The sequence below is a fragment of the Momordica charantia genome, assembly GCF_013281855.1.
Source record: "Momordica charantia cultivar OHB3-1 chromosome 7 unlocalized genomic scaffold, Mcharantia_2.0 BLBB01000007.1, whole genome shotgun sequence".
In the NCBI taxonomy this organism is placed as follows: domain Eukaryota; kingdom Viridiplantae; phylum Streptophyta; class Magnoliopsida; order Cucurbitales; family Cucurbitaceae; genus Momordica; species Momordica charantia.
Window position 1 is genome coordinate 15,674,242 of NW_028275165.1, and position 26,182 is coordinate 15,700,423.

At 34.6% G+C, this 26,182-nt stretch overlaps 1 protein-coding gene across 2 annotated transcripts; it reads left to right on the forward strand.

The window, feature by feature from the left end:
* The first annotated feature begins 19,677 nt into the window (after positions 1 to 19,677).
* On the forward strand, positions 19,678 to 26,032 carry LOC111024359 (ARID/BRIGHT AND ELM2 DNA-binding domain-containing protein). 2 transcript variants are annotated; one of them, XM_022302013.2, is made up of 3 exons: positions 19,678 to 19,937; positions 20,471 to 21,475; positions 24,730 to 26,032. In XM_022302013.2, the coding sequence occupies exons 2-3, from the start codon at positions 21,047 to 21,049 to the stop codon at positions 25,483 to 25,485; spliced, it is 1,185 nt and encodes a 394-aa protein (XP_022157705.1). In that variant the 5' UTR covers positions 19,678 to 19,937; positions 20,471 to 21,046; the 3' UTR covers positions 25,486 to 26,032. The 2 variants fall into 2 exon arrangements, with proteins under 2 accessions (XP_022157705.1, XP_022157706.1); XM_022302014.2 differs by lacking the exon at positions 19,678 to 19,937 and having other exon boundaries at positions 19,952 to 21,475.
* Positions 26,033 to 26,182: the final 150 nt, after the last annotated feature.

Sequence of the window (26,182 nt, forward strand, 5' to 3'; positions counted from 1 at the left end):
ACCTAATTATCCAAGATATTTAATGACTTGATGGATGATAACGATAAATGTCAAATTTACTTTTCTATTGTATAAATAAAAATTAATTTCACTTGTAAAAATACTAAAAATATGGAAAGCTAAAAAGGTAGATGAGCACACGACATTTTTAACGTGGTTCGGTTTCACAACCTACTCCACGAGGTCACGCCCAGATATTTAAAATAGATTATCAAAAGATTAGTACACAATACATATTATCTTACGCATAAATTTAAAAGAACTCCCTTCTTTATTTTTATGCCGCAATCCCTTGCTCCAATCCCTTTGACGATCTATGTTCATAAGCTCCCCTTGTGTCAGATTCAGTGTGTTCGACAACCGTTTGTGAGCTCGTCGTCTTCAATCAAAGTACGTTCTCAATGTATATAACTAAAAGAGAACAAATAATCTGTTTTCGGTTTTCACCAACAAAAGATCAAGCAAGAAAGACACAATTGGATCAATCGATAAGTAAGAAAAATACTGTTGTATCAATGCCTTTGTGGTAAACCATCTTTCAATATTTAAAGAATAAAACCACTCACCATATTATAGAAAATATTCAATTTATCAATCAGAATTAAGACTAGCCAAATCAAAGGCAATGAGATAAGGAAAACAATCAATCCATAAATCTCTCAAACAAATATATCATGAATTTCAAATAAATCTATTAGACAAAAATACCAAAAATGAATATTTAATACTTAAGGAGATTATGAAAGAAATCCAAAAATAATGCCAATAAATAAAACATTTTCAATTTGATTGAAAAGAATTTGAAAAATTAGATACGAAAGTGGAACTTTTAAAATATTAATAACAGAAAATAGTAATATTTTTTAAATATAAATGAGATAATAATTTCATTTTATATTAATTTGATTGACATATCAGTTTAGCCCATTTCAATTTTATACATGAATTCCTTCATAATAATAATAATAATAATAATAATAATAATAATAATAATTTATACATGAATTTAGTCGAAGTAATTTTTTAATCTAAATTATATATAACATGTCACAACATTCCAATATAAACTTAGTTCAACAGTGAAAACCTATAACAAAAAAACATTTAAGGTATTTTACTTCTTAATTCATTTCCCCTCTCCATGTAGTTAAAAAATGTCATAATTGAAATATCCTGCAATAGAGTTGAAGTTTTTTTTTTAACAATTAGTTGCATATAGCCATTTATGTTAATTAATAATTAATTAAAAATATACACTAATTTCATTCTAATCATTTTTAAATATAGAATTAAGAAGAGAAAAAGAGAGTTGACGGACAAAAGTAATTTAAATTAGAATAATAAGTGGAAAAGTCATGAAATTTCGTCAAAGCGAGTATAACTCAATAGTAATTTGAATATATCTCCATGAAGAGATTGTAAGTTCGATCTCTACCTCATATATTATACTAAAATAGAGATGCATGCAATTTCTTTTAATATTGTAAAAAGGTTTAATTATTTTCAAACCAATTTTTAAAATATTGTAGTTTTATTTTGAAGAGACGATTTTGCCCCAGCAACAAAAGGCTTTCTTCGACCTTGCCCAAATAGCAATATGTGAGATGACTTTAGCATATTGTACAATAAAGTCGTGTCTTTAAGAGACGATTTTGCCAACCAACCAAATCCCCCATTTACTTTACGAGACGAGAATGTGAATGAATCAATGATGTTTACTAAGGACTCGTTTGATAACCATTTTAGTTTTTGGTTTTTGATTTTTTTTTTGTTTTTAGTTTTTTGGTTTTTGGTTTTCTGTTTTTAAAAAACAAAAGCCATATATGTTTAATAACAATTTATTGTTTTTTTAAACCAAAACATGTTTGGTAAACATTTTTAGTTTTTAGTTTTTAAAAAGTTAGAAAATTTAAAATACATATTAGAGATAGAAAATTTAGAGTGCGAGTAAGGATGCTCTCCCCAACTCTCGTGCTTGTGAAAATTTTTAGTATCTGTCTCCACCTTGAGGTTCGGTGAGCCTAAGTCCAAATCAAGCCCGTGAAATACCCTATAAAGGGAGGGGTTCATTCACCATCTAATTCATCATGGAAAGGATTAAAATCCTGCATAGGATAAAATTCTCTCCATACATAGGATCAAAATATCTCTGCTCTCTAAAGATAAGGAAAAGCCAAAGAAGATCAAGATCAACAAGTCCAGAAGGCCGATCAAGATCAACAAGTCCCAAGGCCGATCAAGATAAACAAGAAGGCCGATCAAGATCTGTTAATCTCGCAGCGAAAACGACGAACGTGTTCTTGAATTTTTAGGATAAAAATACAGCACATTCAAGGAGAAAAATAAAAGGGATGAGAACTCACTTTTGAAGACCTAATTCTTTAATGAATCTCTAACAAACACCACCACCGAATCTTCCCGACTATCCTCACGGAATGAAGAACTTGCTTGTGTGAGCACTTGTTTGGAAACCAAGGGAATTTTCTTAAAACTTTTTGAGAGAACCACACCTAACGAACAATGCAGGGGAAGCCTAAAATTATAGAGCAGAGCAGTTCTGTAATTAACTAACGATGATGTAAGGGTTACCCCACGTCAAAAATAACTTCCCACCCCCTCCAATTTTGCAGAGGAGTTTTAATTAAATTAATATTAATATTAACAAAATTAATATTGATAATTAATAATAATTAATATATAATAATAATTAATTAATCTTATTAATCAAATAAATAATTAACAATTAATTATTTATTTTAAAAAATAGAATCATATTCTAAAGCACTTCTTTCATATACCTATAGTTGTAATGTACATCTTATGCACATTACTTTTAACCTATAGTTTTAATATGAATCATATTCATATTAATTTTTATTTGAATCTCATTCAAATAATTTTTCTCATAATATATAGTTTTAATTTAGAATTAACTACATATATATATATATATAATCCCTTGAGTAATTTAAACATTTCAAATTCTTCTAAGAAACTTGATCCTCGTTTTACCTGTTGTTAGCTAGTAAGGGGACTTAATGGACCTACAGATCAAAAGCTCCAATGATACGAGATTAATTGGTCAAACTCATTAACTGAGTTAATCAACATTCGTTAACTTTGGGTCACTCCACTAAAGACCCTCAACTGCACTCTTCTCACTACAGAATATTTCTGTGTCCATGGATATCGACTATTAACGGCAAGTCAATCCCTCATGAGTGCTTGTTGTGTCCACACAAAAATGTTGACAGCACGTGCAAGTATACACAAACTTTGTCGATTGTAGCACGAAACGAGGTCGAATCCACAGAGACTTTGGATTATATTTTAAACTATGCTCGCAAATACCAAAAATGTAAAAACAAGAAAATATCGATGGTTTGTATTGAAAGTAAAAGAAATATTATAGACAAACAGTAATGTTGGATTTTATGCCCTTAGCTCATGGTTTGTAAACATAAAACAAATATTCATTCAATAAAGTTGTTATTCATAGAATTGCATTAAGTCAAACCCAATAAACTAACATCTGAGGTTATGTCATGTAACTAGAACAATATATAACAGATATACAATATATATTTAATATTCAACGTATATATTTGATATACAGTGTATATATATATATATATATATATATATATATATATATTCGATATATAGGTGGATAATGTTCCAGTAGTAACCTAAAGGGTCTATAGTATATGGATAAGGTTGGGTACCTTATCTTGGTAACACTATGGATACTACCCACTTTGTAATAGCTACAAATGACTTGATCCAGGTCGTTTGTGTGGAGACATGAAAGTAGGGATATCCTATACAATGAGTTTGTATAAGACCGGGCCGCGAAATAATTAATCTTTAGCTGTAACACCGTTAGCTAATAGATTAATATTTCAATAGGATGATCACATAACTTGATCTCAATCCTGAATGAGTTATGGACTCCTGTCTGTTAGGGCTCGTCCTTTGATTTGTATGGGTGAGAGTGGCCCGAGTCGCCGACTCAATATTCCTACCATTTTGGGGACGAGACTGAATGGGGAGCTAGGAACATAACTACACAAGATGAAATTCACTCATTCCCGACTTTAAGATAAGTAAATGATTGTTCTCTTAAGTGCTAACTCCGGGACTTGAACAAGGGGCCTCACCCTCTCACTGGCCCAAGAGGGACTTCCGGTTATTGGTTGGACCATAACCAGGTTGTTCATTAGAGGATCAACGGTACTTAAAGTACAAAATGTAACATAGGGGTAAAATGATAATTTGACCCAGTTGTGGTTACGAACACTCGTGAAGGATTGACTTACCGTTAATGGTCAAAATCCATGGACGCAAAATATTCTACAGTGAGAAGAATGCAATTGTGTGTCTTTAGTGGAGTGACCGATAGTTAACGAATGTTGATTAATATGGTAAATGAGTTTAATCAATTAATCTTGTATCGTTGGAGCTTCCGATCTGTAAGTCCATTAGGTCTCATTGCTAGCGCGTAAAGGATAGTTAAGAACATTTAGTTTTGAAAAGAATTTGAATTGTACAAATTGGTTAAAGGGAATTAAGGTTAATTGTATGAGATGCAATTAATATTATGTATGTTGATACATTATAATATAAAGTTAATGTTTAATTGGATTCAATATTATGAGAGAGATAGATATTAGAATTTAATTCTAATATAGTTGATTAATTTAAGTTTAATTTAATTAAATATTATTTAATTAAATTAATGAGATATATTATTTGGTTCCACTTCCCACCATTAATGGTGGGAAGTGGGAAAGTGGTGAGTGTGACTTCCTCATCACTCTTCCTCCTTTATAAAAAGGAGGTTCTCCCCTTCCTTTCGTGTCGGTTCCACAGTTGAGTTTTCGAAACTCCAAATAAGAAATCTGTCTCTCGATCTCTCAATCTCCCTTTTAATTATAAAACGATTCCCACAAATCGAGTTCTTAAGATCTAGAGGATAACGAGGAAGACTTTATGGTAGCGTTGGTGTCTACATTGAAGAGGTGTCTTCAAAGGTATGTATCACTAACTTCTTTATTACTAATGCTTACATCTTTTCTTTATTGTAATTCTAAGACAAAATCGAAGCACACGAGACAAACACACTTAGAAATGTTGACAACCAGAAAGAGTTACAACACAGAATAGCAAAAATGGGAGTTAACATATATGGAAAAGCATGAGAGACATAACATGCTTTCACTAAATCCCAACCTACGCTCTAGCACGAAATCATTCATTAATGCTCAACTCGACATGGTTCCCTTCCGAGACACCCAAACATGGATACCCACAACTCCCGTTGTCCAATACCCAAGCAATATACACAAGTTTTAAGTATGATTAGGGGACCCCATTCCTGAGTGTCCACGAACTCATTAAAAAAAATAGCTAATCATAAATAGAGCAAGTCGGCTAACCGTAAGCCCTCACAGGTCATATAGACGCTAGCATACAAAACAGAGTACCCAACAATGTTCAGTAATGATTTAGAAATAAATACAACTTTATTTAATAACGAATAAAATCAGCTAGGGATTTGGTTGTTCATCAGCTACAGCACGTAAATCTCTTCAAAAATTGGATTTAGCTCATGGAGGAAGAAGAAAATACAATGGGTAAAGAGAGGATACAACCCATTTCAAGAAAGGAGAAGAAGATCGAGAATGGAGATGATAGCTTGAAGCAACAGCCGAATATCCTTCTCTATCGTCAGCTCTTCCCCGAAAATTGTGAGAGATTCTTCTTTTTTGTCTTTTCCAACACTCTAAAATGTGTCTCTCTTGGGATCTGTGTGTGTCGGCTATGGTTAAATGTCCCTTTTATATCGGGTCCCGTTTTTTGGGCACTCAGTTGAAGATTGTACGGGCATGGTAAATTCCTGTGTCTTGGCTGTTTACTGCACTGCAAATCCATGCCCTAGCGTTGCTTCACTCCAGCTTTTGCCTGCTCTACCTTGAACCTGCTTCATCTACTCTTCTCTAGGCTTAGCACTTTCTTCATGCTTTTCTTTTTTCCAAACCTGTGCATTTAAGCAAAAAATAAGAGCGTTTAAAGCAATTTTTAGCCAAAGCATTCAAGACCTGAGACTTTAGCTCGAAGTTCGGTTTATAAGATTTTTCATGATGTTTAAGAGCTAAAACCGACAAACTTATACATTTATTTGTATAAAATCACCCAAAAAACACTAGAATAACTCTATTTTGGAGAGTTACAGTGCTCGTAACTCAAGTTGAGTCGATTTACCGTTTTACCTCTAAGTTACATCTTACTCCTCAACCACTGTTTCTCTAATGAACAATCCGGTTATGGTCCGACCAATAACTGGAAGTTCCTCTATGGCTAGTGAATGGGTGGTGCCCCTTGTTCAAGTTCCGGAGTCAGTATTTAAGAGAAAACTCATTTACTACCCTAAAGTCGGGGAGGAGTGAATTTCATCTTGTGGAGTTAAGTTCCCAACTGCCTGCTCAGTCTCGTCCTCAAAATGGTAGGAATGTTGAGTCGGCAACTCGGGCCACTCTCACCCATACAGATCAAAAGACGAGCACTCACGGGCAGGAGTCCATAACTCACTCAAGATTGAGAATGAATTACCTGATCATCCTATGAAATAGTAATCTGTTAGTCAACGGCGTTACATCTAAAGATTGACTATTTCATGGTCTGATCTCATACAAACTCATTGTATAGAATACTCCAACTCATATGTCTCCACACGAACGACTTGGATCGGGTCATTTGTAACATTTACAAAGTCAGTCATATCCATAGTGTTGCCAAGATAAGGTACCCAACCTTATCTATATACTATAGACCCTTTAGGTTATTCTCGAGACATTATCAACTTGTATATCGAGGGAAAATCAAATATATACTCAATATATATACTGTCCCGGTTGCATGATAACAACCTTGGATGTTTAGTTTATTGGATTTGGACAACGCAATGATATAACTTCAACAACAAATTAATTGAATATGAAACCATAACTTTATTGAATATAAATTTATTTTTACATAATTACAAAGTACGAGTTTAGTGCAACACACCCAACAAACTCCCAGTTGAACTAAACTCTTGTGGGGTGTACAAAATCATAAAGCAAAGGAACAAATACAATAAACTAGGGCATACACTATACCATCCATTATATTTCTCCCACTTTTCCTAGACTAATTGTACAATGCTCGTAGACCTTGACATTCTAGATGATCCTCAAACACTTTAGCTGTGAGCGCCTTTGTAAAAGGATCAGCAATGTTGTGCTCCGAAGCGATCTTTGTGACGATCACATCTCCTCGTTGCACTATCTCCCGTATAAGGTGGTACTTCCTTTCGATGTGCTTGCCTCTCTTGTGGCTTCGAGGTTCTTTAGAATTTGTTACAGCATAACTGTTATCACAATAAAATATGATGGACAAGTTCATGTTTGAAATGACTTCCAAATCGGTTAAGAACTTCCTAAGCCAAACCGCTTCTTTTTCTGCTTCACAAGCTGCAATGTACTCAACCTCCATGGTGGAGTCTGCGAAGCATCCTTGTTTGATGTCTCGCCAAACTACTGTTCTTTTGTTAAGAGTGAATACTGATCTCAACGTGGATTTCCTTGAATCTTTGTCTGTTTGGAAGTTAGAGTCAGTGTATCTTGTATGGATCAAATCCTTAAGGCCATACACGAGCTTGTAGTCCCTCGTTCTCCTGAGATACTTGAGGATTCCCTTAACAGTAGTCCAATAATCATATCCTGGGTTGGATTGATACATACTGACCATCTCTACTACATAGCAAATGTCAGGCCTAGTACACAACATAGCGTACATCAGACTACCACTACTGAAGCATAAGGTAAGTGTATCATATCCTTAACTTCTTAAGGTGTCTTAGGACATTATTCCTTAGACATGTGAATTCCATGCCTGAAAGGCAATAAGCCTTTCTTGGAATTCTGCATCGAATATCGAACAAACATCTTGTCGATATAAGTTGCTTGAGACAGGGCTAGAGTTTTGTTCTTGTGATCCCTTAGAATTTTGTTGCCAATAACATACTGAGCTTCTCCCAAATCCTTCATTTGGAACTCAATAGCTAGCCACTTCTTTGTGTCAGTAACGTATTCTACATCATTCCCAATGAATAGGATATCATCCACATACAATACAAATAAGAATACAGTATCGTTGACGATCTTCTTGTATACACAAGACTCGTCAATGTTTTGGTCAAAACCATAAGATTTGATCGCAGTATCAAACCTTATGTTCCAAGATCGAGATGCTTGTTTCAATCCATATATAGACTGTTTAAGCTTGCAAACTTTTTGCTCTTGACTTTGTGCTATGAACCCTTCGAGTTGAGACATATAAATATTTCTTCAAGATTGTCATTCAGAAACGCAGTTTTGACGTCCATTTGCCAAACCTCATAGTAATAATATGTGGCAATATACAAAAGTATTCTTATGGACTTGAGCATAGGGGGAGAATGTTTCTTCATAGTCCACCTTTTCCATTTGTGTGTAGCCTTTCGCTACAAGTCTCGCCTTATAGGTCTGTACCTTTCCTTTGGAGTCTCGTTTTCTCTTATAGATTCATTTGCACCCTATGGGTTTTACCCCTTCGAGTTGATCCACAAGTTCCCAAACGGAATTGAAGTACATAGACTCCATTTCCAGGTCCATGTCTTTGTTGTCATTATCAGCATCTTCCACTGCCTGTTGGTAGGTCAATAGATCCTTGATGCCGTCATCGGGTATGACGACTTGGGTTTCAGTTTAACCCAAGTAGCGGTCAGGTTGTGACACAATCCTCCCACTACATCGAGGCACCCTCAAGTCTTGAGGTGGATGTGACCGACGTGATGTGCTGACTTCATCAACATCTCTTGTTGAAGTGATAGTTTGATAAACAACTCTTGTTGACGTGTTTGTAGCCTCTTCGGAAATCTCATTTATCATTAGCTTACTTCGTAGTTTATGATCTCGAATGTGGTCTTCTTCCAGGAAGGTGGCGTATGTCAACACAAACACTCTGTTTTCTTCAGGATCGAAGAAGAGACCACCTCTCATCTCTTTCGGGTAACCTACGAAAAGACATACTTTTGAATGAGGTTCTAGTTTCTTTGGGTTAGTCACGAGCACGTGCGCCAGACATCCCCCAATTGCGGAAGCGACGTAAACTAGCTTTACGATCTTTCCATAATTCAAATGGTGTTTTAGAAACACTCCTCGATGGAATTACGTTCAAAATATAAACCGCAGTCTTTACTGCGTAATCCCGAGTTAAGCAATTGAACTTAGCTCATCATTGATCGAACCATGCATGTCTAATAGGGTTCTGTTTCTCCTTTATGATATAGCGTTCTGTTGAGGTGAACCAGTGGCTGAGAGTTAGGACGTGATTCCATGTTCTATCATATAGTCCTGGAACCTCAAGTCCATATACTCTCCACGGTGATCAGATCGAAGTGTTTTAATGGTTTTACCTAATTGATTTTCAACTTCGGTCTTGTACTCTTTGAACTTTTCAAAGACTTCAGACTTGTGTTGCATCAGGTATAGATAACCATACCTCGAATAATCATCTATATAAAGGAAAGGAGATGAAGTATTCATACCCTCCTCGAGCTTTAACATTCATCGGACCACAAAGGTCTGAATGTATAAGTTCTAAGGGCTTTTTGGCTCTGTAACCTTTTCCAGTAAAAGGTGTTTTAGTCATCTTGCCTTCAAGACAAAATTCACATGGTGGTAAATAGTCGTCTCCTAACTCGCTTAGAAGGTCATTCTTAACCAACCTCTCAATCCTATTGAGATTAATGTGACCCAATCGTAAGTGCCAAAGATAGGTATATTTTTTGGGAGAAAAACTTTTTGCCTTTTTGTTTGAGTTTTAGCATTTTTAAATAACTCAGTATTTAAAATTGTTTTAGTTACGATTGATCTTAGCACATACAAGTTGTTTTCTAACTTGGAAGAACAAATGGTAACACCATTTCTAGAAATGAACACTTCATTTAATGAGAAAGAAACGTAGTACAATTGTTCTAATAGATAAGAGATTGAAATAAAGTTCCTCTTAATTTTAGGAACAACATATACATTATCTAATAAAATATATGATTTCTTGCCTAAAAACAACTTAAGCTCTCCTACTGCCACAACTGAGATGACTTCTCCTGTTCCGACCTTGAGAGTCATCTCTCCGGCTTCAAATTGCCTTCGAGATCCAATTCCCTGAAATGAAGAACACACATGATTAGTGGTTCATGAATCAAGTATTCAGGCACAGTAATCATTCTCCACTAAACAAGTTTCCAAAACAAGTAAATCATATTTACCTTTGTTGCTTTCTTCTTCTCGGCCAGGTATTTCGGGCAATTTCACTTCCACTGCCCGTCCACGTTGTAGTGGAAACATTTTCTTTTGTCTGCAATTTTGGTCTTGCCTTTCTTGGCAACGTCAATAACAGAGTTAGGTTGAACCTCTATGAAACCTTTTGAAGGTGGCAACATTTGCCTCTCCTTCCTGTCCCTTATTTTTCATAAGTGATTGGTAGGTCTGCAGTTCGTTTAAGAGTGCAGTAAGAGTGTACTCCAGCTTATTCATAATCGCATTGTTGCGGAATTGCAGGAAACTCTTCGGAAGAGATTCCAAAATGAAGATGACCTGACTTTACTCGTCTATGACGGCCTCGTTCAACTCCGTCACATTGAAGTGGACCATCAGGTTGAGAACGTGTTCTCGGACTGATGAGCCCTCCTTCATACAGGAATTGTAAATGAACTTAAGGGCTTCATGTCAAGCCTGCGAGGACGGTTGTCCAAACATGCTCTGCAACGAGTCCATGATCTTCTTGGCGATGACCGTGTCCTCGTGCTTCTGAGTAAGCACATAAGATATGCTCGCCAAGATGTAGTAGACGTTGGTCTTGTCATTGGCCTTAATCTACTTATCATAGGCGTTGCGCACTGCCATAGTGGCATTAGGCATAGGAGCTTGAGGACAATCCTCTTGCAAGACAAACCTAAGATCATCTATCTCAAGTATAGTGTTTAGGTTCGATTTCCATTGTTTATAATTCTCGTCGTTAAGTTTTTTCGCAGCTGAAAGAGCAATAATAGAAGTCGACATGCTGAAAATAAAAACAAACCTATATCAGTTTCATGCATTATTCTTTAAACCCAATCAAATTTTAGCAAAAGTAATTAAGCACCCCAACAAAATTGTTTTGCGACGACGCTTCAGTGATTTAGAACAACAGCCACCGTATGGCAGACAGCTACTCCTTCACTGAATTAAGACGTTCTCAACTAAATCTTACACCAGAATAACTCTTATTCCTATAATCCTTAGTCATCGTTTATTTGGTCAGACCTTAGTCTTACTAAGAGTTTGAAATGCTCTGTAGTCTCGTAGGGAAATTGCTAACTAGCTTAAGAATTCCCCATAGGTGTAACCCACAATTTCCAGACATCAGAGCTCCGCTCTAATAATCCCGCCGTAGAGAAGAAAAATATTGGAGCAAAACCTAAGAAGCTCTTATCTATTTCTGGAGTTTGCCTTGGTTTTGAATCCATACAATGGACCCTTCGTAGCGATGATCGCTCCAAGACAACACACAAGTCATGTATGAAATCTCACGATGCAAACTAATGATGGAGACCGTAGGATGTGTTGTCACACGTTCTTCTCCTACTTACTATGAATACTATCTCCATTTACCTCGATATTGAACCATGCAAACACCTTCCATAGGGAGGCCGCGCCCAGGACGACATGAAGCCGAGCATGGAACTCACAGTGTGAACATTGAGGAGAAACGTGTGAAGAAAAAGATATGTTATATATACCTTGTATATCAAAAATATACGTAATATATTACATATTCTCTTTTGCTTCCACTTAGTATTCTAAGACTATGGTATATTACTTAGGTAAATCCCGGCTATGTGAAATTAACTAAGTGAATTCTTAGTCGGCCTAATATTACTATTTATATTGGTAGTTATACATTAATGTTTTATTTTATCAAACATTTTAATAAACTAATGATATAATTACATGCATATAAAATATTTACTAATTCAATCCTAAGTCGGGGTTCCCAGGTATAGGTGTTCCCTTAAGCTTAAATACCTTAGACAGAACCTTCCTTAGACAGGGTTCCTTTATAAATAATATTTTATATTTAGTGTTTTATTATTTCAATTTAAAACTAGTTAAAACAAAAATAAAAGACTACCTCCTAATCATATTAGAAGATATAACCTAAGGTCTAATTAATTTTAAACCCCTTTAAAATTAATTAATTTAGACCTTAAGTTTGCACGCAACTCTTTATTATAGATTTTAATTTCTATCTACCAAAGCTTCATAAAATTTTAGAAATTAAACCGATAAACATGCATTGACGACATGCATTAATATAGCAATTATATTAACTAAAGTAATGTCATGCTCAATGCAACTTTATTTTCATCTAATTAATATAACTCTTATATTAATCCATTATGAAAATTAAAACAAGCACATATGATGCATGTATCCTAAGGTGGGATTTTAAAACTATATGACATACATTATGCAATATACATTTAATTAAAGTATATATTAAAAATGCATAAAATAATTAAATAGCAAAGTTGGATTGAATTTTAGCATCCTAAGAAAGCAAAAGTAAAAAAAACGAAAAAATGTCAAAAACAGCCATCGAACCGTGAACTGACAGCTCGGAAACACTCGAGACAGCACCGTGGTGCCAAAGGGCAGCGTCGTGGCGCTGCTGCAGAACTAGAGCAGCCAAGACAGCACTGCGGCGCTCTGGTGCAGCGTCGCGGCGCTACTGCCCAGAGTGCCACGACACTGCCTGTGCAGTCTGCTTCATCTTCTTTTCTGCAAAAATTCACCTAATCTGATGCCACGAACACCTTTCGAGTGACCCGGACTTATAGACTCGATACAAAAATAAAATGTCCAAAACAATGGGCCCTTACATGATCGAATCAAAAAGAAAAATGCGATCTATATGCCAAAATCCGAAAACATCCAACCTGCAATACCCACATTCCAACTTTTTTTACACAAAGTTACAAAGTTGTCATTTATATACTCCATATTATTATTTGTCCTCAAACCCTTCACTCTTTTTCCAATTTGGTTTTCTACCATAATTTTCCGATGTCTAAAGGTTTCAAAATCATCACTCTTGTTCTTTAAGGTAAACACCCACAACTTCCTTGAAAAGTCATCAACAATACTCATAAAGTATTTTGCTCCTCCAAGGGTTGGAACCCTCGCTGGTCGCCACAAGTCCGAATGGACATAGTCTAAAATCCCTTTGGATAACTCTCTGCTCTTAGAAAATTTTACCCTAGTAGATTTTCCAAGAGTACAATGCTCACAAAAATGTAATTCTAAAGGCTTGAACTTACCAAACAAACCTTGTTTTTGTAATTCATTTAAACCTCTTTGAGAGACATGAGCTAATCTATTATGTCAAAGGACAGTTTCTTTATCACCTTGTCCTAAAACAGCATTTGCACAATGAAGGATAGTTGAGGTTCCATTTAAAACATACAAGCCATTTGTATGAGTACCTTTCATTTTTAGAAGTGAACCTTTATAGCTTTTGAGTGCACCTCCCTCTGACTTGTAACTAAAACCTCCTTCATCAAGCTGTCCAAGAGAGATCAAATTTCTCTTCAAGTCTGGAACAAATCGAACAGCAAACAAAATTTTCTCCATTTCATCATAGAGTTTCAACTTGACCGATCTTATACCTTTTACAAGACAATGTTGATCATTGCCCATCAAAACCTTGCTACCTTCAAGTTTCTCAAAATCTTGAAAGTAATGTCTATGAGGTGTCATATGATAGGAACATCCGAAATCAAGTATCCACTCATCATTAACTGCATTCTCAGACACTGCTAACACTTCTGTTGACTCATGCTTAGTGTTCTTTACATGATATTTTCTTTTAGATTCTGATCTCCCTATCACCATTAGCTCTTCAACATCTTTTTTATCATGTTTGATTTCAAAGTCTTTGGATCTCAAAGCATCTAAAACAGTGGCTAACGTTAATGAATTTAGGAGAATAATAGCTTGGTTTTCATCATCTAATCTTTCTCATTTGCTAAGTCCACACATATCTTGTTGAAATCATCCAGGTTTTCTTCTAAGGATTTTGATGGTTGTATTCTAAATCCAAAAAACCTTTCTTTTAAGTAAATTTTATTTGACAAACGATAATTTAAATAAAGTGATTCCAACTTGTCCCATGATTGCTTTCTTTTTCAATGTCATTAACCTGTCGAAGCACATCATCAGAAAGGTGTAGAATCATTGTGTTATAGGCTATATCCTCCATCTCAACTTATTTTTCTTTGGTCATCTCTGTCGATCATGTTTTTGGTTTATCTAAAATTTTTGCCACTTTCTGTTGAACTAAAAGAGCTTTAAGTTTTTTTCTCCAAAGGCTAAAATCCCCCTTTCTATCAAACTTATCTAATTCGAATTTTGCTTACATAATTTTAGGATTCTCAACAGCCACACAGAAATTTTAGGCTAACCAAACAAAAAAAAAATTCAGAATGGAACAGCCCAAAATAATTTCGATTCAGCTAAAATAGACAATTCAGAATAGCCGAACCCAACAGAAAAATCCAGAACAGGAAAAAAATAATTTTAATAAGCTAAATAGAAATCTAGAACAGCCAGAAACCTTTAGTATAACCGAAAAATATCTTCTATTTTACCGAACAGAAATTTCAGACCAAACCAACCAGTCAGACAATTTCAGAATAGCCAAGATGCTTGAACGGAAGCTTACAAAATCAAGAAACGGAATAGACTGCAACTGACATAATTTACCTTCTGCACCGATACCATTTATTGTGCAAAATATACCAATAAACACTGCTTCTTTTATTTGAAAACATTAATCAATCATCCAAATAATCCACTAAGCAATATTAAAACTAAATAGTAAGGAAAGAGAAGACAACGACACTAAAAGTTTATAGTGGTTTGACCAATGTGGTCTACATCTACTATGCAAGGTGAGAGCAAACTTATATTAGCTTCAATATCTGAGGACAATATACAAACAGAAGGAGGGAGAATAACAAACTCAAACTCTCAAGCAGAAAAATAATCCAACGAAGAAGATGAAGATAATGGGACGAAAAATGCAAGGAGAAAGAAACAAACTCTTAAGCTCCTTCCTCCGAACGCTTCAAAGAGAAGCTTGCAAAATCCCAAAATTTTTCCTCTCTCACCTTCACCTGCTGTCTCCAAATTGTGTAACAAAATTCTGCTCCTCGTTGTTCTCAATCTCACGACATAAAAACAAGAGTTTTGAAAGTAGTTAAAACTACATGGGCTTCACTCACAATTAAACCCAACCACATGTGGGCTTTACACAAATAATCCCACCCAAGAAACAAAGTAATGTACTTGAGTCACAAACAACATCACTAAGTGGATAGCCATATAAACCAGACACAATTATATCCTAGAAATAAGAATAAACATGCATAGTTTTCGTATCATAAATGGCTACCATTAGGGGTATTCATGGTTCAGCTTGGTTTGGTTTGACTATCAAACCAAAATTTTAAAAATAGAAAAGTGTAAGACCGCACCGAACCAATATTAGAGCGCAAACTACATCGAACCGATGGGTTAATCGCTTCAGTTTGCGATTTCGTAGCCACGAAGAACTAGATTTCGAGGAGGCCGATTTTGAAAGAAAAAAACTAGACGTAGAACAAGAAACCGAAAAGAGGTGCTAGCTACTGGGTGAGGCTGATTTCGAAGAAGAAGTTGAAAAGAGGGTGTTGAGTGAGGTCAGTTTTGAAGAAGAAGAAACTGAAGATGTCTAAGGAGGCAAAAGAGGAAGACGAAGAAGCAAGAAGGGAGAGAAGATGTCAAAAGGAGGCAAAAGAGGAAGAAGAGAAACAAGAAACAAGGGGGAGAGAGACGAATGAGTTTTGAGATAAAAAGAGAAAAACAAAAAGAATAAATGCATGTGGAAATAGGTTTGATGGAGTGGGTGCGTTTCAAGAGGGAAAAAACAATAGGAAAGGAAACTGAATGATAGCAACATAAACTAAACACAATTATACAATTATATCCCTGAAATCCGTGCATATTTTCATAACATAAATAGCTACCATAATTCTAGGATAGCCACATAACATCTTCAACTATCTTCCTACAACGAGATTAAGTAAGCTTATGGAAAGACACTTTAGATTGTCGTACCTATTTTTACGAGCTGGCTCCACTGGAACGACTAATTAATTCTTGCATCATTGATTTCAAGTCTAACACATTTCATCACGTAGACCTATCACCTCAGAATATTTTTGTGCGAGACGCTCCTTTTAACTCAAAAATTTCATAACTCTATTGCTCTATTTGTGAACAAACTGATACAACTTGTTTTCTCAAAGAAGCAATTTATTATGACAACTCTTGCTCCCACTATGAGGAAGCTGAAATAGATGTAGAATCCCTACGTGATTTAGAAATCGTGTCCCAACCGAGGCCGATCATGTGGCCTGATCGAGACCCAAAGACCATTTCACATACTTCCAAGTTTGGAATCAGTTCCGTCGCCTTCTTGAATGAACACAAAAAAAAAAGGTAGGAACCGTGTATTTGAAGGGTAATTGGCAGCAATCGAATTTGAGAGATTTTAGCAGCATTTTGTGATGGCGACTCGAGTGTTGGCAACATAGAAAGGGCAGATCTAGATCAATATTTTTGGGTAATTTGTTCTCGATTATTCTGTGAGTTTTTCTTTCATGTACCTGAATATTATTGGGGTTAAATACTTAGAAGTTAAAGGGACTTTTGATGGGATTTCTATAGAGTGAATATTTGTGGGGAGATATATTTGAGAGTGCTTTGTAATCCAATCTCATATCATAGTGGAACACGCATCTGAGTGGAAGATTGGACATAGTGCATAAATCATTGGGGTGCACTAGTATAAATTTTGTTATGTCGTATTCTTGTGTTTTACAGTTTCTTTCTTATTTGCATATTGTGATGCGTGTTTGGATATTCCTGTGGAAGGTGGAACTTATTATGGGCCATTAATTTTCCAACACTTACATAGTTGTTCTCAGCCTTGTCATTGATCCAACATTTGTTATAAGAGTATCTAATCGTCTTAAATATATCGACTTGACAAAAGTTCTCTCCCACCTCTTGCTCTTTCTGCAATTGAAAACACATGAAGATTAATAATCATAAGTGACAATGACTACAAAAGAAAGATGTGTTATTGCACTCTAACTTCTCTTTTACAACAACAACAAATGACTTTGACCCAGCTTGATGGTTGAACGGGAGTATCGACCTTATTCCGTTTGTTGGTCTCAGTTTTGTCTAATGAAAGAAAAGTTTAGCTATATCGAATATAAAGTATGCAAATTAAATAGAAATAATTATACTTGTAAAGTCATACCTTCTACTCATCCATCTCTCATCTATCACATAACATGTTCTAATCTTCTAACTTTGCCAACAACCTGTCAGATGGATTGACATGACCCGTCTCAGGTGTGGGGAAATTTATGTAGTGTTTGTGCAATACTCTTTGAAAGTTGTTTACATATCAGGATAAACATACTTTTTCATGATTGCGTCTGTCAAGTCGATTATGAAGTGACCCTACAAAAATGCAGATTGAGTCATGAGACTGAGTCGTGTGTTATTATTGTTGCGTGATTCAAAATAGTGAAGGTTCTTAACCAATGATAATCTTACTTTGAGTCAAGTTACATCTCCTTCTCATGTACTCCACGTTTGATTTCTTAAGACATTCGTCTTATGTATGTGCCCCAATTGCGATAGTAAATGTTGTGGCATGCTAGCATGTTGGTTTATTTACCTCGAGGTCACATGTGATAGTTACTAGACCATGTCAACAGACATAAGCGTTCTACCCTACAGTCTCATTCAATCTGTATAGTGTGGAAAATTAACGTAATTAATGAAATAGTAATAACTTAATTATTATATATATTTAAGTCGACATATTTGGAGGAACAGGAGGAATAGGCGGAATAAATAAATTTTTCTTCTTGGTTTGGTATCTCATCTTCCTCATTATTGTTAACATTGGATTCTCTATTTAACTCATTATGCAAAAGAGTTACGTCTCTTGTATATCTACTTGGAGGGGTTGTTCCTACTCTATAGAATACACATTGATTGTACAAAAGAGATATTCCATTTATGAACAAACGTTTCTCTATTTCATCCACTCTGAATGCCACATTGCATTCATATAGTATTTACATGGGCATCTTGTTCTTCCCATATTATTGACATGACATTTTGCCGCTTATAGAAATTGTTTAACTCCTACATACCTGTTGAGAATCTATCTTTAAACTTAATCCAATTATTATTCATCATTAATTATACTGTTCAAACAACCCCTGATTTAGTACAAATGGGCAATGTTGAATCTTGAAGAACCAGACAATGTGGTTTCAATGTGAGATAATGTTTATGAAATATTGTATTAAATGATTATTTGTAATAGTATGAAAAAATTTAGAGTTAGAGTGGAAGAGGATAGGGATAGACATACTTCAACAAGCTACAAGTCAAAGACTTCATCAAACTACAAACACTTCATTAAGCTACAAGCCGAAACTTCACTAGACTACAAATCATAGACTTCAACAAGTTACAAGTCGAAGTCTTCATCAAGCTACAAGTTGAAAACCTTGAAAATCCTTCAACAAGCTTAAAGTCAAAGACCTTGAAGATCCTTTAACAAGTTTGAAGCCGAAGGTCCCAACTTCCTTTATACGAAAACAAACTCGCTAGTCCTCCAATTGAAGTTTACATCCAAGAGAAAACATCAGAAGATTATACGTTAGAGATTGTAATACTTACACACATAAATAGAAAATCAAGTTTATTTATTTTTTCGAATTTCACTTCTATGAAATTCCTCGTGAACACATTCCTTAAAGATAATTATTATAATTTCTATCTGTTTGAATAATTGTTAAAGGCTAAAGCGAGCATAACTCAATGGTAATTAGCATATATCTAGCTCCAACAAAGTCGTTGTGAGTCTGATCCCCACTCCTCATGTTGTACTAAAAAAATTGTTAAAGAAAAAACACACATGCATTTAATGATTGCAAACAAAGGCATAATATGAAGTAGAAGAGATTCAAAGAAAGACAATATCAAGATTAGATTTTTGTTGAAATTTTTGTGTTCGGAAAGATTTATACAATAGTCGACCTTATGCCTAGATTTCCTAAAGCTTAATATCGTACATCAATTCGTTAGGGCTTAATTTAACAATGACTTAACCGAAGATTAAAACCGCAACACATATTCAAGTCTAAATCCTATCAACGAAATTGAAAATTTAAGATAAAAATCGACCCACCACACCACATTCAATAGTAAAATTCAAACTTTCCCCAAAAATATTATTTTATAATTTCCAATATCCCATTCCTCAACCTCAAGATCTTTCTTTTTCCATCCCAAAAGAAAAATTAACCTCATCTAACTCAACCACAAGGTTAACTTCAAACCAAGGTTAGTTTACCAAGTTGATTATAATCAAGGAGAGGGTTTTTTTTTTCCCTTTCTTTCCTCCTCTACCTCTTCCTCAAAACCCTAAAAGCCACCATTTCATTTTTGGGTTTAAATGCTAAAACACTTCCCAATCTTCATCCCTTTTCCCAAGAACCCTATAAAAATGCCCTAAAAAATAGAGAGAAAGAGAGAAATAAACATATAAAGATCCAAATGGACAGAGCAACGAGGGGAGGGACCAGGCCAAACTAGTCAAGCTTTAAAGGCTGTAGTAGTAGACACAGTCGCGTAGAAAACGCTCCCCTCCAAAACAAAAATTATTAACAGGTACGCTTCTCTCTCTATTTCCCCTATTTTTCTTCCAATCAAGATAAAAGAAATGGAGGGTATTTTCAAATTTTTGTGTACAGGCTCTGTATTTGTTCAAAAACTTTGAATTGTAGCCCCTCATGGGCAAACGGGCATTCCGCCATTTGAGCTTCGCTTTTTGTCTCTTTCTAGTATAATGAACCTTTGCATATATCTGCAAGTATGACGCCAATGGCGGGATGGATGGATGGATTGTGGATAATTTTTACTTTTTCATAGATTTCAAAAACCCTAGATCAATCTTGTTTTCCCGCCAAAACTGGGTCACCGAAACTAATCGCACATAGTCAACCAGTGGTAGTCCGAGTGCTCGCTCTTTTTCACGATTCGCTACCGGATTTATTGCCGTGTCTTTTCTTGTTCTCGAAATTTTGGGACCTGGGGTTTTCTTTTTTCTTGTTGGTTTATGGTTTGGTGTAATTTTGTCTGGCGAAAATGGAACCAGGGTGTGGAGCATTTGATTTTAGGGTTTGAATTTCGATTTATGGCAGGATGTTGGGTGATAGCTGATCGGTCTGAGTTATATTACTGAGAAGATTGAGGTTTTAGTGTTGAAGGTCTGTTGTTATACCTTTCGAAAGGCTTGTTTAGGTGGTTCTCTTCTATGTGGCATCTTCACGGCTCGTTCCTTCCTTTTTCGTCAATTTGGCTAAGGACATTGTGATTGTGAAAGATAAAGGGCGAGGCAGTTTCAAATTGATCGTGTAATAATCTTGATTGAATTCGAATGTGCTTCCGTTTTGAAGTTGTGTCAAATTGAGTATTTGGATTCAGAGAGCTGGAGGAAGTTGCAGGGGAAAAGAGACAGAGACAGTGCAGTTTGAATTTTGTTACAAGAATTGAAAGAAGTCTGTCGAGTTCAGAAAACTCAGTTAGAGATACTTGATCAGAAGAAATAAGTTAAGCTGCTTTAACATCTAAGCTTGACGTGCCGGTGCAGTGCTTGAACTTGTGTCGATGGGAATGGAGCTAGAAATTGGGAATTTCTGTGTTCTAATTCATCAAAAGGAGTGGTAACATCTCGTAATGGTTGAAAATTGGCTTGTTACGGAAAGGCAATCACAGTCATGTTGTCAGATGAGTTAATGAACTGTGTTGGCTTTGACGAAAACTCCATTTCAGATTTTTCCAAGAGAATACGTGATATGAAGAGCGATAGGATGAAGAGTGCAGATGCATTGCCTCGCCGAGGCAAGAAACTCAAGGATAATGATCATTGCAACCATGAAAATGAGGATATAAAAATTGTTGATCCACCCTTCGTTAAGGAAGCGTATTTTGTTCCTGAGAGAAAGCAAGAACCAATGTTGGGATTGCTTAATTGGCTTAAAGGTATTGCAAGAAACCCTTGCGATTCTTCAATATGTTCATTACCAGAAAAGTCAAAATGGAAATCATATGGAACTGAAGAGATTTGGAAACAAGTTTTGCTGGTTCGAGAGGCAATGTTTCTGAAAAGACAAGTCGACTCAAGTAGCGAACAATCTTCCTCACAGGTATTTTACATAAATGCTTAAGTCGTTTATATTATATCTTTATCTGTATAAAGTTGTAGATTCACATGACAGGGTAATCGAAAATTATCTATATCGATATCTCATGACATATAAGTTTGTTTTTCAGGCTACTTTAGACTTGCCTTCTCTGTGATTGTACTCTTCATCTTGAGATGATTTTCATACTACGCATTTTGATTAGTATCTCTTTACATATTAATTGATGTTCATTGTGAACTGCAAAGATCTTTAATGTGGAAGCCAATATGAAGCTAAGGACATTCAATTTTAGAATATATCTTTAGATTACGGGAATCATTTGTTTTGGTCTGATTTTTATTATTTATCTTGTTTAGTTGTGATTGTTATGAGCCTCTCTACTTTTTAGGAAATTCTGCAGTGCCCTCTATGTTGTTTTGAATTTTTAATGGTTTAATGGCCGTATATGTATAAATAAAACTAGAGGATCTTTCTTATCAATTCTAAATGTTGTCTATCTTCTTGAGAAGATAATGTGAATCTTAGCTGTTTAAGATTGGGGTGTGGTTCCTATACGAAGAATAAAATAAAACTATCTAACGCCTTACTTTTTTTTTTCTTTTTCTTTTTTTTTGTCTTTGAAAATTAAGTCAAAGAAAAAGGAGTTTTTAAAAACTTGTTTAAATTTTGGCAATTTCTCTCCACAAAAATAGAAAGAATTTTTTAAGGGTCAGTTTGGTAACGTTCTTTTGTTGTTTCTCATTTTTCTGTCTTTTTTTTTCTTTTTTTTGTCTTTTTTTTTCTTTTTTTTGATAGGACTTGTTTCCTTTTTTCAACCAAGAACAATAGAATATTGTTTGATAACTGTTTCTTGTTTTCTTTCATATTTTCTTCTTTTTAAAAGAAGAAAAAGAAACAGAAACATATTTAGTTAATCATTTCTTGTTTCTTGTTCTAAAAAATTTTAAATTAAAAAATGTTAAAGTTTATATGAAAATAATTTTTTTCAAATTCAATATTCAAAACTGTTATATTGTATTTAATTGTTTATATTTATTATACATTTTATAATTAAAAATGATAAAATAATATTATTATCTATGATTTAGAAAAAATTGGGAATTGAAACAAAAAACAAGAAATTTGATTTTGTTATTTCTAAAATTTCTACATAATTTTTGAAACGTTCTTATGAATGAGAAACGAAAAAAAGGAATAGTTACCAAATGCTTTATGTTTCTCAAAAACTAGAAACTAGAAACAAAGAAACAATAAACGAGAATGTTATCCAACGAACCCTTAAAGACTACGTTTCCAATTTTCAAAAAGATAAGTTTTTGGGGTGTTCATTGTAGTGCTTCGTGGTGTAGTTCTAACTACAGAAAATTTTCTGATTATAGTCTTTGGTTGATTTTTAAAAATTGGAAGACTTGGAAGACATTTCTTTTGTAGATTTCTGTGCGAGGGTTCCCCTGCCCTGGCCCGTAGGTTAATTCAAATCTTGGATTTTCAAATTGAGAGAGAATGAGAGATCAAGAATTTTTACTATTTCTTAGATTCACGGACCCAATTCAATTCAGTGGGATCTTTCATTCACATTTTTTTCCATCAAGAACGTTTTATCTTTCTCTTCTCTCTCTCTCTCTTTTTTTTTTTAATATAATTTCCTATTTCTTATAAAATAAATTGTTTTCGTTTTTTAAACTTTGGGGTCTCTAGGTCATATTGGCTTAGAGGTCTCGAGTTTGAACCTTCTAGTGAACTTAATACCAAAAATCTTTTATGTCTCCTAGGTCCAAGCCTTGGTATAAGATTAAGATTTAGATTTCAAATGTGTTATAAGGAAGGTGAAAAAACACAACAAAGAAATTGTGTTCGATCAAGCATAATTTTTAAACACAAACAACAAAAATTGAAATTGTTTTTAGATGGGGCCTAAAATGTTGGTTTAACTATGTCCTGCTCGTCCGGACCAATAACTTGAAGCTTCAGCTACTTTTCAATTCTTTATCTGTTTGTAGTTAGAGCCTGTTTTAAAATGAACATTTTTGAGGTGCAAATTGGTTTGATTGTAGATAGATTAATGTTCTTTTAGTACTTTAGGATGAAGTACTTGGTACATACTATTATTAGAAACACTAAGCAAAATACTTAGAGATTTTATTTGACGGCTTTAACTATATGCATTATTTTTATTTTAAAAGTATGATATGATCTTTGAATTATTTTACATTAGAAAATGTAAGAAAAATGTATTTTCAGACAGTTTTGATTTTATCAACCATAAAAAAGTGTGAAGTTATTTCCGAGGGAAATTCATTATCTACAATAAGTATCAAACTATAATAGCATTTAGGGAAAAAGTCATTTTCCGCCTATATTTAACTCATTGAATTAATTTTAACTTTAAATTTTCAAATTTTAATTTCATCGAAGGAATAAACAGTGAAATTAATACTTGCTCTTTTTAATGATGTTAATTTGAAATAATTTCTTATTGCATTAGTAATAGTATGTTTATATTTTGGTTTAAATACTATTTTGATTTATGTACTTTGAAAACATCTTTTTTGGTCGTTGTACTTTCAACTTTTATTCACTTTAGTCTCTATACTCTCTACATGTCCATCTGGGTCCCTAGACTTTCAAAAAGTGACCATTTTGGTTAATTTCTATTTTTATCTCATTTCTTTCGATCATAATTTTAGCATTGCACTTTACTCATTCAATCTCTTGAAATTTAGCCATAAATTTGTAAAGAATTTTTCTTTCAAAATTTGTGTTAACATTTTGCAAATAGGACCAAATTGGTCACTTTTTAAAAGTACAGAGACCAAATAAACATTTTCAAATTATAAGGACTGGAATAAAAAAAGTTGGATGTATAGCGACCAAAATGAATCAAAATCAAAAGTAGAAGAACCAAAGTGGTAGTTAATCTTTAATTTAATCTTTAATCTTTATTGTATTGTGTATTTTCTTTTTCTAAGTTACTTTATTGTAGTGTATTAAAACAAATTAAATTCATAGGAACGCGGTACAAAAGATTAATATTTCTATATAAGAAAAATTAGTTTTTGGTAAAATTATAAATGTTAAAAATAGGATTCAATCTTACTCTAAACAACATAATGACTAGGTTATTATTCTTCCATTACTTATTCTCCTTCCTGGTTAACCACAGCAAAATTTCTTACTTAAGCTCGAAAGTTTTAGTTACTATCTCTACATTATTAATTTATTATCATGTTCACCTGGTCTTCCCATTTTTGTAGAAAAATCAGAGGATGCATCCTTGCATGTACGACGACGATGCGGTTCCGATTTACAACCTCAGAAAGAGATTATCATTTGAAAAGAAAGTTGTTCCTCAAGAGCCTGTCTCTAAATCTAGTGATTCCTCACCTACAGATTCATCAGATGATTACAAGCACATTCTTTTGGGGCCAGAGTATCAAGCTCAAGTACCAGAATGGAATGGTGTGATATCCGAAAGCGATTTGAAGTGGTTGGGAACCCGAGATTGGCCCTTGAAGAAAGAAAGGAACAGATATATAGTTGAAAGGGATCCCATCGGAAGGGGAAGACGAGATCCTTGTGGGTGCTCAGACTCGGGTTCGGTTGGTTGTGTCAAATTTCACGTTGCTGAGAAAAGGCACAGACTGAAGCTGGAATTGGGCACTGCATTCCTCCAATGGAGATTCGACAATATGGGGGAAGATGTTACATCTGCTTGGACAGTGAGTGATGAGAAAAAGTTCGAGGACATAGTAATGTCGAACCCTCCATCTCTAGGGAAGTGTTTCTGGGATCAGATCATTGAGTCGTTTCCTTCCCGGAGCAGGGCAGATCTTGTCAGCTACTACTACAATGTCTTCCTTTTGCGTCGCAGAGGACACCAAAATCGGGTTACGCCAGACGAAATCGACAGTGACGATGAATCAGAATCTGGACTTGCAACCAACGGATTTGGACATGAAGTGCATAACTCGCCGGGCTCCATCTTCTACTCTCCCAAGAAGCCACGGTAAGCTCGAGGTATCGCTCGAAAACAGATTTTGACGAGTACCAATGTTGATAATGTTGATTCAGATTTGGAAATAGGCATTTTTGATTTATGATTTGTGTAAGGAAAGGGGAAGAAGGGGGAAAGGAAAAAATTCTTTTGTGATGTTACATGGAAAGTTACAGTAATAGCCTGTGAAAAATGGAAGCTAAAGGGGGGATGAAGGCATTGTGATTTACCGACTCATTGTTACGAACACGAGCTGAATTCAGAGGCTCGAGCAATTTTGGTTTTGGGTTATATCTTTCGGTTTCGATCTAATCGAAAGGTTGATGAATTGTTTTGGCTAGATTTTGTCTCCTAGAATTGGAGGATCCTGGTGAAAAGGTCCTCTCAAACAAGGGAAATAGGAATACCTATGATTCTTATGGAAAGGAGGATGACATTTTTCTCATTCCAAAAGTTTCACCATTGTATATTTTTTCCCTAATGTTTTTGCTGATGTTAGCATATCAAATACGTACAAGCATAACCTTTAAATCAAAGGTTTAAATTCTATTTTGGTTTTTAAATCTTGACGTTTATTCTATTTTAGTTTTAGTTTAAATATTATTTTGATTTTTGTATTTTTGGTTTTGATTCATTTTGGTCCATATACTTTCGCAACGTTCTTTTGGCTTCTATACTTTCAACTTTGGTTTATTTTAGTCTATTTATTTCTT